The sequence below is a fragment of the Bombus pyrosoma genome, linkage group LG9 (genome assembly GCF_014825855.1).
Source record: "Bombus pyrosoma isolate SC7728 linkage group LG9, ASM1482585v1, whole genome shotgun sequence".
Lineage (NCBI taxonomy): Eukaryota > Metazoa > Arthropoda > Insecta > Hymenoptera > Apidae > Bombus > Bombus pyrosoma.
Genome location: NC_057778.1, coordinates 12,314,518 through 12,332,749, shown reverse-complemented (window position 1 = coordinate 12,332,749; position 18,232 = coordinate 12,314,518). Strand labels below are relative to the sequence as shown.

General features: G+C 39.9%; 1 protein-coding gene across 5 annotated transcripts in view; it reads right to left on the bottom strand.

The window, feature by feature from the left end:
* LOC122570479 (protein phosphatase Slingshot homolog 3) overlaps positions 1-18,232 on the bottom strand; it is a 72,531-nt gene that overhangs the window by 46,620 nt on the left and 7,679 nt on the right. The window contains exons 1-2 of one of the 5 annotated variants that reach the window (XM_043732841.1): positions 10,552-11,031; positions 855-1,014 (exon numbers count right to left, since the gene is read on the bottom strand). In XM_043732841.1, coding sequence (XP_043588776.1) covers positions 855-1,014; positions 10,552-10,697 — 306 coding nt within the window. In that variant the 5' untranslated portion in view covers positions 10,698-11,031. Of the gene's footprint in view, positions 1-854; positions 1,015-1,115; positions 1,138-1,900; positions 2,626-2,691; positions 3,103-10,551; positions 11,032-18,232 lie in introns of those variants that run through there. The other 4 variants (XM_043732844.1, XM_043732845.1, XM_043732846.1 and 1 more) reach the window with 4 other exon arrangements.

The following is an 18,232-nucleotide window of genomic DNA, read 5'->3' as shown; positions in this document are numbered from 1 at the left end:
CAAGGTGATGAGAAATTTCGGAAAAATAATATCGAAATTACCGCAAGATGACGTTAACGTGTATGCACACGGTTCGTGATAGGCCGCGGAATTTTATTCATTTTTTGCTAGATCTAATGGGAAAAAGATTTTGCAAAAATGCTTATACAAAATACTCAAAATAGAGTATTCGTTGTAATAATATTTGGTAGATGAAACAAATTTCTATGTAAATTCCCTTTCTTCAGGTATATCCATAAAGTTGTAGGAATGCGTACAAATGCGCAGTCTAGTCATTAAATTGGAGATAAATGTCAATCGTGAAAATATCTCGCGCGTGTTGACAAGAAACATCGTTGAAACCGCGCGCCAGAACATCTAAGCAAACCTCTGCCGTCAATTTCAAGATCCCGGAATTGGCAGACAATTCGCGGTCTCGAGAAATCGACTGCAACGCACGTTTCAAATAAAATAGATTCTATCCTTGAGCTTTTGTCCGCGCAAAATGTCATGGCCGGTGCTCGATCGATCGTATGCACATAATCGCTGCATGCAAGCCCGTTTTTATCGTTGTTTTTACCTTGTAACGATTTTTTCATCGTACCGTTGCAAGCAGAATGCCAAAGAATTTCCAATAATGTTTCGAGCAAAAGATACGCGAAACAACTTTCAACATTACATAAACCGCTGCAGACAAACTATATACGTATACGCTTGTTCGCGTAATCTACATTACGAATCGTAAGTGTTCGAACGAACGTTGCAACCAGATATATATGCTTTGCTGTTAGTGAACTAAAAAACCATCTTTCGCTGTAAAGAAAACTTTCTTCCCAACTAAACACGGTTGTATCTTCTAAGATCTCGTAACTCACCATTTTGAGGGTTTCCTCCGGTCTGAGCAGATAAAACATAGATTGCAGGTGCTGTTGAATGTCGCATCCTGCTGCGGAAACCTTTCTCGACGGTCTGGCCCTTTCGTTCGGAGGTAAAACCAAGGCCGCGCCCTTGCCCGCGAAGTAACATTCGCTCAGGCTGCAACAGAAACAAGGAAAAGTCTATTAACATAGAGTGGAAAGTTATGGGCGACGTCTGTGCGACGTAAATGTTTAAGGATGTTTTAAAGGACAACTCACGTATTTTAACGTGTTTCGATGCCAATTATTCAAGATATACCGCTTTAATTTGTCTTGGCACTGCAGTTAATTAAAAAGAATTACGCTAAGAATTTACGCTCTTTTTACGCCTAAAAGCTTTCACCTTTCTTCTTTTACTTCTTTCTATAATCGCAATATCGTTTAAAAGGAACAGAATTCCAATGTTTACTTTTTTACTTATATTACTTATATTTACTTTATATATATATATATATATATATATATATATATATATATATATATATATATATTAGCTACGTATAAAATGATAAATAGAAAAACTAATTTTAATAGTAAAATGCGAGATTTATCGAGTCAGTGATAGTGTTTTTGCTCGCTGATTTTTGACAATTATTTGCCGAAATAATGCTTGATAACGGAACTAGGTTGAAAAATATTTCTGGTAAAAAAAGTTAGTATCGCCGTTAGTCGTAAGGAGTACGAAATATCTATAGCAGGGAAAGCGTTAAAGTTAGCTGGTGCTCGAACATCTGCCAAATCTGTCGCGGAGTGCTACGCTCTCGTTGTAAGGAGCCATCGCGCGCTCGTCGGACGCACATGGTGTTTCACGCACCGAACTATGATACGTAGTATGTAGTAAGTAGTAAGTAGTAAGTAGTAAGTAGTAAGTAGGAAGTAGTAAGTACACGTGTAAGCTTCCGGTAGCGCACGCGCGTTTACGCTCGTGCCATACAATGGGAAGAGTTTCTCTTTCACGAGGGGTAGCGATTACACGCGTGTAAGTAACCGTAGAAAAGAGAAACCTGAGAATCTATCTTCGGCAGTGCGCTCTTCCACGATCTTCGTTATCGAGAGCTGTGACGATTACTTTCACACGATAAGGGACCAGCTGCCGTGACGAAAAGCAATTAGCGACGGCGGCCTTATTAGCAAAACTGGAGCGACTTGATTTCTCTGTAGTGATTTTCGCGCCCCTGATCCTCCCACTCCGGCCACCGCACCGCGCCGCGAATCCCCACTTTTCCCCACTACACACCACTTCTCGATTATTAACCCTCCACGAGATTTTCACGGAACTGAGATTTATCTCGGTGTGAACGCCGAGATCGTGCACCACACTGGATTTCTAGGTGGAACGTGATAGATGAGAATTTCATGGAAACGACACAGAACGAAACGGACGATGAGAAACCATAATTTACTTCGCGAACGTTAGATTTTTTGAACAGTCATTAACGAACATGGTCTTTTTGGTTCAAGTGTGGGCAACGTTGGCAACGAGCCTGTCAGAGGAAGATTTATCGCGCGGAATGCGCAACTAATTTTGAAATCAATTATTTTTATGAATCATCCAACCTCGTCTCTCGAACGGGCTGATCGATGCCCCAGGAGGAAAAAGTTACTAGTCGCTTCAACGTTTTAGACTTTTACGGTCATTTGCTTTTCTTGTACTTTACATTTTCAGAAACGAGAGAAGAAAATACCCACAACGTAGTCGATTGTGAAAAGCAATAGCAGTGTTTTCTTAATAATCCGATGTTATAGTCGATACAGATCAGCTACAAAGCGAACGTAAAGAAATGCATTTTCGTACCCGTTTACGCAAATGCTTGTTGGTAGCCCTGCCTTTTCTTTCGCAGGGGTGTCCTTTCCCGACTTCTCCGTATTGCTGCGCTCTCGAACAACTTTCACGAACGATAGTCAATAGCGCAATACCCGCCTCGATGAGCTATAGAAACATCACCACCAATCGAAATTCACCAGTTCCAAGGGCAACGAATATACCTCAACTTTTCGCAAACGACGAACTGTACATTGAAAAATCTATTAAAAATGTTAATATTATCAAACGATTTCTATTAATAAATGTAACAATAATTCCTTTTTAATAAATCGAAAAAGAGGTAGATTAGATGATTAATTTGATCGTCGAACACACGCCAACTGCGAAACGATTTTTCAGTGTGAAAACGCGAACGGAATGGAACTCGGACGCGCGATTAGGGCGAAGAACGATGAGATACTAAAATCATCTCGAGATTCGAACTAGAAACTGCGACGCGTGGGCGCGTCTTCGCCAAGCAGACTTTTGCAGCTCGTATTATTAGCCTCCGAGGAGATTGCACGCTGCTTGTCGCGCGTTTTCGCGCTCGCAAAACCAAAGAATTCATGGAAAAGAGCTTGTACAAGCAGAATCTTTTCTCGTTGTCCCTCGACCAATCTCATCTTGCATATAGGTTCTTTATAAAAAGTTATCAAAACGAATGCATCTTATCCCTCTTATGATCGATAACACGTTCCTTGGAAACGTTACATTACCTTTGAAAGCTTGTAAGAAGCATGTAGCCAGGAGGCAACCGAATTGAAATTGGCTAAAGAGAGTTTTCGACTTGTAACAGGCATCGTCTATCGAATCGAATTATTCGAAGCTCGTTAAAACAAGCATTCCAACAAAATTTACGCGTAAATTACGTGTATAACGTGTTCCTGCGTTAGAAAAATCTACAAGTTCGTAGCACATGTACCCGTTTATTTCCGTTGCATAGTACGATATTTTTGCACCTTTGCTGACGCTCAAAACATCAAGTGAAACGGTATGTGCGTGTGTGTATACACGCACACACAGCTACTACCACCGTGACTGGATATCGCTGAAACTCGATAACTTTGCGTGAACTCGCGACACCCTGTTGAAGTCTAACTATTAACGCGATTTGAAAGCTCTTGACTTTTGCACAGAACTCGAGGAATATCGAAAAGTATGGCAAAACATAGCATAAAGAATTATGTATCAAGCGTTTCATGTTCGAAATTCACCAACATGGAAAAAAATGATATCAAGCTCCGTTGAAGCATTGGTACGATATCTGCGTTAAAACTTTCTCTCCATTTGTCTGGCCTTTGTTTCATTTGCATGCAACATTGTTGGCAGAAATAAATGTTCCAGAGAAAGTACCACTCCGTGTATATATCAACGATATGTATTGATCCGTGAGACGTTGAATTAAAAGTTTCAACAAGATTTCGAAACGGACAAATAAAAAACAGATCCACGCGGAATACTTATTAATTAATACTTTAAACCGTTAAACGTGTTACAAAAGCATTCGACGATATAACACGAGTATAACGACGATTTTCATGACAAATAATACATTCTTCGACTTTATCCAGTCTATCCTACGCCTTAGCAGATATGTAGATACAAATGGAGGCAACAGCGATGATGTCATTTGACACGAGTAGCACGACTTTAGGTCGAGCGAAACGTCTCGACAACGCGCCGGTGAATGTGCATCCGAGATCGCATCTGCAATTGTCATCGGTGTGCGACGGGGACCTTTCGAGCAAAATGCAATTCGCATAACCCCGTTAAAGTGTGTCACGTACCGGTACACGTCGCTCAAACATCGGCAAGCCTGATTTTACACGCTTGGTTACCCCGCCATACGAGAGCCTTCCGACGACTCTCCGTTCTCAAAGATTCGTCCAATTGATTTTTTCCCGCGTGTTACATCGATTAAACGAATTACAATTTCCAGTCCCTGATCTAGCTTCTACTCTAAAGTATTCTTATTCTTACCGATTGTTGATCAAATATCGTTCACCACGATATAAGAGCGCCTGCTCGTTAACGTGACAACCTATATCGTTTCTCACCTGTTAAAGCGCAAACAACTCTTTAATCGCAAAAGAACTTCAAACGCGAGCACGACACTTTTCCTTTGATCGTTATAGATACTATTATTTTGTTCTTTTCCTTTCTATGCGAGAGAAAACGAGTTAGATCATTTGTAAGAAAAGCATCGACCACGGAAACAGTTCTGTTTTCTTATCAGTATACACAGCTTTTGACGGGCCACATCCACCGTGATGTGTGCGTAATCGACGCGAACTTCCGGTAAATCGGTTAACGTGCAGACCGGAAACGACAGGCCGCACCGTCGCGTCGCTATTAGAACAAGGTCATTAATGACGTTCGTCTCGCGTTTTTAAAACACTTGCTAACAAAGAATAGAATTTCCAGAATGAAATATCTTAATGTCAAATTTATACAGCTCGATAGGTATAATAGCCAAGTAGAATCTATTTCCGACAGAAATACGTACATAGATGCTACCGCGTTACAAAATGGCAGATCCATAGATAAAGAAATTGCACCACCCAAGAAATAGGAAATCTGAACCAGTACTCATTCGTCCCGATTAACTAGTTAAATCGCTTATTTCTTCCTCTCCTTTTTACTTAGTCCACTTTGAACGTCAAAAGAGACTAAAGAAATCTTTTCAAAACCGGTCTTGCAACAAAGTTCAATGGTTCGAGCACCCTGGATTCGTTGCATTCAACGACGCAATCATAACGAGAAAGATACAAATCGGCAACGTAATTCCGTTGGATTGCACGCGGTTTCCCGATAAACCTGGCCATACTTTCCGGCCATTGAAGTAATCAGTTCCAGTGACTCGATACGCATGCAGACGCAATTGCGTCCACGCGTCTTGCTGCCCGCTAGAGATTAGAAAAATTGCCGCGGAAACACCATGTATGCTAGCACAGATTACAGAATATGGAAAGTTGCTTTGATAGTTGCGACGAAAATTAGTTATCTATCCCTATCTTCGACGATTCCTTATTAAATAAAGAAAATTCCTTCTTTCTTACGCGGCCCGGAACAACTTCCTACTAAATATATTGTTGCGATCATTGTATTTCTCCGGGTCAAAGCAAGCCGAGTCACTTATTTATAGATACTTATATACCGAAATTAAGAAACAAATTTTAACAAAAAGTAGAGTCGATCGATTTGTCTTCAGAGAGGCTCGCGGTTAACACACGTTTAAAATTATGAGCTCTAGTCGAGATCGAACAACGATCTCTGCTGGAAGTTCGAATCGGTCCGCGCGAGCATCGGTGCACTTCCACGCGCATCAAGAGTCAATCGAACGATCGCTTTCACCGCGGCCGTGATCCTCGGTGACGCAACTGGGCGAGCGATGAACGGAAAAAACGACGTTTAACATGGAGAAAATTGCGTCCCGCGTCGAGAAGAAAGAATACGTCCAACGAACCACTGGAACTCGGCCAACTAGAGCGGAAACGATGAACACGACGACCACCGGCGAACGGACGATCGCGGCAACCTTTCAAAGCCTTTCGATTCTCCACATCGAAATGGAGAAAAGCGCGCAGCTACCGGAAGGGGGGGGGGGAATAGGGAAAGAGGAGGGACGATGCGACGGATAATAAGGGATAATACAAACATTGGCCTGTCTGGCGATCATGGGCCAGTTTCTTCCTGAGAACACGTGTTCCTCTCGTTCGATCCAACTTTAATCTCGCGCGAAACAGCTGAACAACGAACCGATTCCTTCTTTCAATCGTATAGTTGCTGCGAGAGATACAGCGGAATTGTCAAAAATCGATCATCGTCGATGAACTGAAATTCATAAGTTCCGAGAATTGAAACAAATAATTTGACATACGTACGAGTAATTGAAAAAGAATGCAGATCTCGTTGAGGACTGCGCGCTGACAATTTACAATTGTTTCTTTCTTCGTAGAATATTTTCAGAAAATGCGTATATCATACGCTCTAGAGATGCGCAATTTGCTGTCGTTTACGTAATGCACGGATGTCACAAAGAAATCTGACATAATTATTGAATAATAGAAGACATTCATCAGTGTGACTGAGATTAAATCAGATTGAATTAATGTTTACTATACTCGTTACTATACGATCTCGCTCTATGTCTGTTTCATCAACTGTATACGCCTATACGTTTCTTCACTTAGCGCACCAATCAGAAACAGCACGACAGATGCCTCGGCATCTCTCTACCTGTTCCGGCGGAAGAAAAAGACTTTGGAAAAGGTAAAAGAGCCGGGTCGGCAGGATCCGAACAAAAGGCTAAAGTGGCGTTGAATAAACTTTCATTTGGAAACCTTGGAAAATTGTTACCGGATTGTCCGTGTTTGTTATTGCATGTATCATTAGTGCACATAATGAGCATAATAATGGATAATAATGTGTAGAGAAGTTAGGAAATGAGAAAATAACGAACTGCGCTATTACTGTTTCCTTATAGAAAACGACAATTATGTTAATATCGCTTATTTACATCGTTCGAAACAAATTATGTTTCCAAACAGGTAATTATGAAATATATTCGCGATTAGTAATCTTGACTTGCAATATCGATGAATATGACACAACTAATATCGATAGACACGGTAAATGTTAATGAAAATATTTTTTCTCGATTATCATACGTAACGCGGGTTTGCTTGCATATTTAAACCGTTTCACAAAGGGAGGTATATTAATGGCATTCGAAATAAGTTCCAGTCCGATGACATATCGACCCAGTCTGGCGCCAGCTTGTCTAACGCGAAACCAGGAAGCAATGCCATCGATGTTACAACACGTCTTACATGATATTATCCACTTTCTTTCCTTAATTACCCTCCATTTATAAACGTTATACTGTCTGTCTGTCATAATATATACCCTCTGCCGGCTAACTAGTGGTTAGTGGTTATCGAAATTTGAATAACGATTATTATCACATGGACAGCGAAGCTTCGTGTTGTGTTGCCCGTCTCTAAGCAACACCGCATTGCTGTACGATTCGCCAGAAACGATGATCGACTGCGCGTCGAGACGATGTCGAAATTAGTGAAACTTACAAATGAATACACCTAGGATTAACTTTCGAACGCAACAAATAAACAGCAGTAAGTATGACCAACATTATTGCGCAAGTATCGTATTTCGACCGATGAACCAACTCTCCGCGCTCATTTGCCAATTTCAAATATACAACTGCCGCGAAATTGCTTGCGCAATTTTTACGACCGATAACATTTTCATTTTCAAGATCCAATTTATATATCTAGAATTCTAAGCTCGATACGACATGGACGTGTTTGTAGTTTTTTTTAACTTGTCAACTTTAATTGACATTTTTGAATTAAAATTTAATCTCATTCCATCAACATTTATTATAGATGAATAATTTGCGTATTTTAATATTTATAAATATACAAACCTATCTGTACACTATGTGAAATTTCAACAAATTATTATTGCGAAAAGATCAATTATATGGCCTTGAAAGCAAAACGCGTCGTCGACGAATCGATCAAAGATTTAAACCAACTACCGTGAGAAATTCAAAAGTTGTACAAAAGCCTAGGCAGCTTCTCGACGACTCTCCACTGAAAAATAATTGCTTTCGAGGGTCCCCTTTCATCCGCGATGGTACAAAGCGTGCAGCTGTTGCTCCAAGTCAGCTGACATGAAATGTAACCACCTTACTGGTAAACAGGGATATTGGTATTATCAAATAAGTAATTTTTACATTTATCTTCACATGATATAAGAAAATTAGTTACGGAAAATTGACAGACAGACAGACATACAGAGAGAGAGAGAGAGAGAGAGAGAGAGAAATTATTATTATCGTACATATATTTTTGCAGATTATATACATTCTGTAATATACAAATACTCATAATATATAAATACTAAACTTATTTAAATTAAGAAAATCTGCAACGGAAAATATGTAAAAGCACTGAAGAGTAATATTCGAAGAAAGAATTACCTTTTGCTCCAAAATCGACTAAATGCTAATTCTGTATTAAGATGATTTTGAGAAATAAAATTACTATATACGCGGCGTATATTCCTAACATATTTCACTGGAACACAGCTCAAAAATAGATTTTATGCGCACGTGAGTCAAATTGAGGATCGTGGCAGAATGAGACTCACAGAATTACTCGAGCCAGCCTCTCCGATTTGCATGCTATTTCCGAAAATAAGATGTCCAATAAGAGGAAAATGAACGACATGTGGATTTCGACCCCTGAGCATCTCGCCTTTACGAACACGGTACGATCATTTCTGCTAACGCTAGAATACCGGATGCGCTCGTTTTCATTTTGATAAACACTATTTCTAACCATTTAATTAAAACTACTAGGTTTTTGTAGCTTAATATTAATTCGCTATATGTTGAATTTTAAATAAAATATGTTAATTTTATTTTAATTGTCTTCGACAATTATGTATAGAATTATTGGTTAATCTTTATACTTAGCAAATAGAATAGAAAGATGATTAATAAATACGATTCGACGAAACAGTAACGCATAACAAGTGAAAATAAAACTTGAAAGTAAGAACATATAGGCATTTTTTTTACATGAATTAGATAGTAACAAACATGTACACATATATGCACGAAATGGCTAAACGGTAAATACACCAGTAGAGTGAAATTTTTGGGATTCCAGTGTTAAATCGTTTCGATCGTTCCTAGCTTCGAAAACCAACTTTACGTAATATTCGCAAGGTCTTTGCGCAATTTCAAATATTAGCGATCCTTTCCACAGAAATTCACAGAAATCCACAGAACGTAAGACAGATAGAATTTACTGAATTTATAACGAATTCTATTAAAAGAGAGAGAGAGAGAGGGAGTGGGAGAGGGAGAGGGGGGGGGAGAGAGATACAGAGACAGAGAGAGACAGACAGACAGACAGACAGACAGACAGGGAAAGGAAGAGTCGAGTCTCTACGTACGTACATTACACGTACAAAGTCCTAGGCAATATTTTGATTGGAGAAACAAACAAAACGAAATTTATTGAATTTCACTTATCTCACCGTTCACGTCGACTATCCTAACACAAAGTTCATTCACGGTAAAAATTCACTATAAACATGCATTTATAAGAAAAGACTGAAACGCACAAGTGCCGTGAATCGATCATATATGGAAGAAAATGTTTATTCAAAAGCTATTGATCAACATTTACTTCCTAGTAAAGCGTACATTTCTTTTATCGTGGATTGTAAGTAAGCTGATTGTGAGATCTACTCTGTATACCTGAAAGCTCGGATACATTATCTCCATATTTTCGTTTTCTATAATTAAATATTAGTATCAAGGTCAAACGAGAGGATAAGACCGAAATATTTTAAACGCGTAAATACAAATTAATAATAATTGTTATTATAACCCTTTTAGGATAATTTCAAACGCCTATTTCGTATTTTTTTCCATCAAAAAAAAACCCGAGTGAATTTTTCTTATCAAATAAATAATGCTGAAACATTCGGGTTTTAGTGTGAGTTTCGACAACTAAACCGACAACTAAATCGAAGACTGCGGCGTTCGGAAACCGCGAAACTGGCTCAGACGTGATCGATGCTCGCTGAAATATCGATCTTTCCTCGAACAGTCATCTCTACCACGAACAATACACAGTCAATGTCTGGTTTATGGACACATTATTCTATTCACATCGCTGCAGGACGCATAACGCATTGTGAGAATGCACGCGTTTACAAAGAAACCACTTTTCCTTTCCCATGATTCCCAGTGGACGAAGGGTGGCGAGAAAAAGTAACAAAAATAGAAAAGCATCGCAAGAACTGTACCTGATATACTGGATATATCCATGTCTGGCGTCTTCGAGGAGGAACCCCGGGTTCCGCATCTCGACGCTCTCGAAGACCATCGAGTCAACACATGCCACGAGCCAGCGATCATAAACCTCTTTCCACGAGTCACGAGATTCGATCATTCGACGAATCTAGACACTGCACACCGATTCACTTCATGGCTCACGGATCCGTTCACAAACGATGCTTCGAGGAGAAGCATCTTACACTATTGTCGGAAATCTCGACCATCGCGTGCGAGAAAACTGATCACCAAAAATCCTTCGTTCCGAGTCCATCGGTCGGTAAAGAAGGGACTTGAACGGAGACACTCGGAAATTCGGTGGCGCGAACTACGCGTTAGTCAGAATCCGATAAGGGCACGCGATAAAATGAGATACAACAACGTGTTCAAGCAACTGAGAAGGAACAAAACGGAATAGATGTTCACGATTCAACGTACGCGAGGCAACTGAAGTGCGGAGCGAATCGTGGAACAGTGGGAGTCCGGTTATACCTCCCGTGCCCCCCCGCCCCCCCGCCCCTCCATCACCCCGCTATTCGCGCCGCAACCGACCCTAACCTAACCTATCGGACTGAAATGCGAGTCGGTCGATCGAGGAAAGCGTGTAAGTGTGGAAGCATGGAAAACGGAGGGAAGGACGTGTTCCATGGCACCATAACACATTTCCGCCCCCTGTTTACGATTCTCTGTATATCTATATACAATTTCTTTGCGCATGCGTTCCCGCTTCTACCTTTGTCCCTTATCTGTTGGTCTCTTATCGTAATTTAGAACGAATCGAGATGTTGCTTGGAAAATAGGGGATACGCTTGCAAAATGTAGATAAAGGGAAATGACACTCGAAGGCAAACAGGAATTACAGCATCGATCTCTTACAGAATATAAAAATACATATATTTATTCCCCTATTTCAGCATCCGCCTCGTTCTCGTCGGGATGTCAAAGAACGGCAGATATAGTGAAAATTAGGGAGGATCTAATATGAAATATGTTTTAATCTCAAAGAGGTATCGATCTGTAAAGAGAGCTGACAAAACGAAGAACAATTTTCCAAGTATCGTTACAAATTATAAATTACAGTTTCAATAAAAATTAACTGCTATGTGTCCTTTACTATTTTTATGTTATACGACGGTATAACAATTTCACGTTCAATTAAATATTACACAATACGTAATAGACAGCAAAATGTATATCCCGAATCCACAGTATTTTCATCTTGGGTAGATACAAAGGAAGACCTTGAGAATTTTCTGTCATGCGTTTCACCCTCGACGGAACACCGAGATTTCAGATATACGCAACCATAGTCCTTTTTTTTCCTCTCTGCTTGTACGTGTGCATACCCATTCACAATAACAAAAGCTCGTATATATACGAAGGCGTAAACCGTCAGCTATATATTTCTTTTCTCTCGTTTTAAATCTCATCGCCAGACGGTGAGCCGCCAAAAATTTTTACCATCCGATGAACGTAGACAAAGGAGAACTCGTCTGATCGTTAACTCGATCGCTAATCCACTCACCCGCACGACGTCGTCTGCTGCGTTTCCCTCTTTTCTCTCCCCTTGCGCAACCCTTTGCTCTTTCCACGCACAAAGCGATGTAATCGATGACTGCTTATTTTTACAGAGTTTGGTGGTTGATCATGGACTTTAATCGCCTTGAAAGAGTAGCGAGCCGACGCCGATAGAAAAACGAATAGAAACGAATAGAAACGAAGCGTGTAACTTATCGATCGCTTTGATATTGAATGATAGTTATTAACGTTGCTTTTGATTTATTTATAATAATTAAACTGTTTTTTTTTTTTTTTTTTTTTAAGCTGAAGAAGCTCGTTGCTGTATACAAGATATTAAGAAGAAAACAATGCGGGATTATTTTATGTTATCAAAACTTGAAAATCTTACTCGCAACGAATTGGTGAATCATTGTTTGAAACGAAGAGACCACAACCTTCCAGTGTGGTGTTCCTTACGATCGTATAGACTATAGATGGATTATACAGATTGTCGCGCAATGGATACTGAAATCCTTGGAAAGTGATATCAATTGTCCAGAAATCTAGCGATGCCTACTCCGATTGTGTCAACAAAGAATATATCACGTCTATTGAATTTTTCCTTCTGAAACGCGATACGACGTGACGCTCGTATTCGCATAACTCTAACGAGAGTACTTGATTTGCAAATCCATGAGGAAATCAGTACAAATTGTTGTATTAAAGCACAAAATATTTAAAATTCTACTAAATATTTATTGAACAAAAATATCCAGTGGTAAAGCTATAATTCAACGTTTCAATTTTAAGCTAACTAAGCATCACAATTGTTGAATATCGATACCGCCTCTGGAACATCGTCGACAGGAAATACGCGCGACCTTTCGAACCAGTCAACGAGAAAAATTCGCGTCTGCGATAGAAACATAAATAGCGAGTGTTTTGTGCGTCTCATTACCAAGCCCATTGACAAGTGGGCGATAAACAGAGAGTACAGTGAAGAATCTAACAGCAGCTGCGGCTGCACGAGTCGAAGGTGAATGACCTCTAAAGAGAACTACAAACTAAAAAAATCAATGTATATCCAGCCACGGATGTACTTATCGACAGTTATAGCAAAAATCAAAAACGATAGATACATTGGAAGAATTCTATGCTTTAACTTTTACGATACGAATGGCGTTCGAATAAATTTCCACCTAGCTTACAATTTAAATACAATGTTATGCTTCATTCGTATCGTAGATATCGCAGAAACTATTTCGATAACGTTAAAAGAAATTTAATCGGATTGTCACATGCATCGAATACAACCGTTTATTGGATTTTCAAATAAGATGTCACATTTTGTTAACGGTTTCACAAATATTTGCGAAATTCGATTGAAATGAAACACCCTGTACGGCTGTCGCTTTCCTCGGTAAGTGTATCTAAATGGCGTAACGGCCGTGTAGACACGCTCCGCATTTTACCGTGCGCATCTTCTGTGCGTTCAGCATCGAGCAAAAACCAGGGAAGAAATGCAGAAAGTGCCATGCATTACGTAAATACTCGGGCACAATAAGATACGCAAGGTGTTATTCTCTCTCGGACACGGTTGTGTTTAGTCTGTTTCACGCAAGTTCGCACGAATCCGCTTTCAGCGATCGTTGCGATGCCCGACGCGTTTTCTGCACGCACAAACCATTACCTCGTTCCTGGCAACGATGCCATTTACGACCATGGGGCAATTAATGCCTTCTTCTCCTGTTCCTTTCTTCTTCTTCTTCTTCTCCTCCTTCTCCTTTTTCTTCTTCTCCTTCTTCTCCTTTTCCTTTTTCTCCTCCTTTTTCTTCTCCTCCTTTTTCTTCTTCTTCTTCTTCTTGTGAATGAGGGGTATCAAATACGCAAAATTCATTAGTAACCGCGGCTTAGAAAAAGAAAGTCAAACTTCAAGAGGAACCGTATTTTGAAATGTTGCCAGTTTTCAAGTGACTTTTTGAATTTCTAATTCGAAAAGAATCACCAATTCGTATAGTGTTCCGATAAGCTAATTAGTCGAACGAAATTTACAACTTAATTTTATAAAAAAAAAAAGGGAATCCATTGTTTGTATTTGTTTAAGCCCGTCATTTAAATGGAAAACGTCAATTTTCATCATTGCTCAGATGACTGATTGGATTAGAATGATATGCTAGTCTAACAACAGCTTCTACGTGCCATGATTAATAACAGCATACCGTGCTTTTTTGTTTCTTACGTGCAGCTAATGCAATATTCAATGCAGTCTGCAGGATTATTCTACGTATTAATTATCGGTGTGTAGATATAGGCTGAGGCGTTTACTCAACGGTACCCGAAGTGTAAACCTTGATAACATCTCGCATAAAAATCTTGTAATTGACGAGACTTTCGTCAGTTTAATAGATATACCAACAATTGCGCTTAATAACCGCGTACCATCTACATTTTTTTTATTCTTATAAATATTTTATTCTATTACACCATAACGTGACACATGTATGTATATGTATATCTTTAGAAATCATCGACAATTTTCAAACGTAATTTACATTATACACGTTTTCCCACGTACAATTAATAGCTGCACGGCATCTTCAACTTACTTATCCATTTTTTAAAAATAGAAACGTTTCGTTCGCTGATACCACGGTTTTCAGTTACTCGGCTGCCACTGTATCATGAAACAAACTCATTCCGACACGCAACAGCGATTCTAAATTTAATATGTTTTTCCCCCATGGAGAGCATCAAAGAGCGGAGATACCGCGTAGTACGTACATATTTTGAATCTATGCTGTTTACTCGTGCAAAGTGCCATCGGTATTGTCCAAGCCGGCATCGTTAACGAAGGAAAAGATATGCAACGTCCGGCCATTATTCTCAACGAGAGTGGCGGGTCTTTGTTAGTGAAATTTACGAACGATCGAGAATTCCGTTCAAGGTAGACTACCTTGGTCGGCTTCGATATCCAGACGGGTCGTCAGAATTATTCGCAACCTGTGTTTCTCCTTTTCACCTGATGCGAGCGGCACAATGGACGTTACAAGCGAAAACATGATATTTCAGCGCGATTGTTCCTCAAATACGAACACACATGCCTGATTACTCGATCGCTCGATCGCTCGGATTTTCCAATCCTTCGAAAATTTGTACAAGTTTCGCCTAATAAAGGTCATTAATCAAGAAATTATATAGGAAAGCTAAGAAAATGTAACATGTTCCACGGGAAGAAATACAATTTCACCAGAATCGAGTACGATGCTCAGCGATGCTCCGACAACAGGGATTGTGGTGCACTTTCACGTTCCGTATGACCTACCGTCAATTCAATACCCGACCGCAAACTTATTAGCGTCTGCCACGGGAACCCGTTCCTACAAACCGAACGGAGCTTCGTGCGGAGGTTTGTCGTCTTCAAAAGGAAAACTTCCTTCCATTGTTGGCGACGTCTCTTCCGGACGATGGAACTTAATGCAGGATCCAATATTTGCAAGATCGCACGGCATAGATTTTATTGCTCGATAATTATGCTTTCTTTAGTATCAAAGAGTTTCTATATTTAGAGGCGAACAACATGCAAGTTTGCTTGATCTATACACGAAGAGTAGTTGTCCCGATCATCTTTCTTCGACGATTCCTAGAAACTTTCAAACTTTTCCGAATTTTACCGAATTTTACCGAATTTTACCGAATTTTATCACAGGCCTACATTCTAACTATTCCAAAAGAACTGTGGTCAGATCCCGTAAGCAGAAGCAGATTTCACGATAATAAACAGCGCGCAAATAATCAGCGTTTTGTTCATTCGCGCCCAAGCCAAATCGAATTACTCTAAAGACAAGTTCAATTATACGTAAAATACTGCCGGCGGGACGATCATTCGTTTTCGCGCGTCCATAAATCTGCCTCGTTTGTATGTGAGAACGCTCTCTTATATAGAGCTTCTCGTTTCATCTACAATCTACGACGATCTACACACATCGGCCACCTTTGTCGAACCGTTTACGGGGTGTACGTTTTCAGTCTATTAGATCAATCGAGAAATCCGACACTTTTCTATCTTTAGAAAGGAAGAAATCCAAAGACTATCGTAGGCAAAAAGTGAAATTTTCAGTATTTGAAAAATAAACTTTGCGAAACATGAATTTCTCAATCCTTCCAAGAACGAGTTGAATGTTCGAACTCGTGAAAGACCTGATAAACTAACTTTTTAGTATCCAAATGATCGATAGATTTCGATTAAATGCTTATGTTCATAAAAGTAATATCATTTCTCAATCAGTTGCTATTTATCAGTTGCTAGCTATTGAAAACAAGACACCCTGTATATGTACGTTTGCAGAGAGGTGTTCGCCGCTGTATGAATCGGCTGGCATGAATTACATCGCTCTACGACAATCATAATTCTCACGTCGTACAAAGTTTTTTCGTCTGACTCGTATGGCACGAGTCTATTTCGGAGAGAAATAAGCTCGCGAAAGCACCCAATATCAGCGACACGATTCTCTTTCCACCATGAAGAGGAAACCATTCCTTTGGCTGGGTCGGACTATTTCGCGTCGTGACCTTTAACTTCAGCTAGGCTAAAGGTCACGTATCTGTTTATAAAACGGTTTTCTAAATGGCTTGGCCAAAAATAGTATGCAAAGCATCGAAGCTGCTAGAAACTATCATCGATACACGTTTTAGAAATGTAATTTACGTGATTTAAAAATTATTTTTGGAAAGAAAGGAAAGAAGGCTATCGCAGCAAAAATATCTATCGTACAAACATTTACTTTACTATCTTCTACTCGAAAGATAGACCAAATCGTGTCATACAAGTTTTCGGACTGCGAAGCATCATCCCATCCCTGTGCTATCTCAAATTCTAAAAACGTTTTGTTCCTCGTCGCGGAAGATGTGAAAATGATCTGTCAAACTGTGAAAGTGCGTCGCGGTTCACGAAACGAGGAACCTTCATTTCCGGCACCATGCCTGACTCTCAGAGAGGGTGATGATATTACACGGTCGCGACTTACACAGATTGCGCAACCCGCAGCGTAGAAAGTCGAACGATTAAGGCAAGAAAAGAGACGAGCTCGCTTCGACTTCCTGCAAATTAACGAATGTTTACATCGCAAAGACTCAAGGAAGTTCGCACGAGACTTTCCTTAGGCCGTGGAGCTGGCTTAATTGAATTATTGCCAGAAGAAGGAAGCCGCGGGGACGAGAAGTCTTTTTCCCAAGAAAGGAACTCGTCTGCCTGATTAAGTAACAGTTCCTTGTCCTGAAATTATTTCCTGAGAACCGAGTTCGCGAACGCTTGCTTTCGATTAATTTGATCCGGCGCGTCGCACCGAGGAAATCGAACGGTGCTTACTTAACCTAAGTGCGCTTATCGTTAGACTCCGGATGTTCATGCAAATGGATAGTTTCATAGAATGCAAATAGGGAAATTAAATCTATATAGAAATTTTCTGTGAAGATCAGAAGATTTCCATGTATTAGAAAGATTAAAACGAGTCATAAAAGATTTACGACAAAGACTATATAATTGGATATGAAATGGCGAACTAAGCGGAGCTTAAAATTGGCATACGAATGGTCTACGTATACGGATATTACAGTAAAATTTCAATAGAACATTTCTCATCACCTACCTAAGGGTCACATATTCTGATTCACATAGTCTATGAGAGTCACATAATACACGTTACACCTATACATGGCCGTTGTTAATTATACTTTCTTTTGTTCGCCACTGCGGGATACTTGTGCCAAATTTCAATCAAGCAGATCCGCCAGAAGTAAAAGAGGAAAAAAGAAAAAGCACCACTGAATGTAAATATCCCTCGAAAGATCATTGAATATGTCGCGTCATGCAGATTATCCCGTTTGCACGACAACATTCGCTTCTCGATAGTCAAAAGATGGTTTAGATGGCTTATACTTGGCAACGAAACGTGCGACCACAAGCCTCGAAGACAGGTTTTAATAAGAAAAAAATGTTGGCGAACGACTAGCCTCTCGGTGCAGCCACTCTGCGTGAATTTCAGCGATGGACAGTACGAGGTAAATTACGGACACTCTGCCGAGCTAACCCTTTTCGAATTAATTAGTTGATCGAATGAAAAATCGAATCGTTTGCTGCATCGTGCGATAAAAATC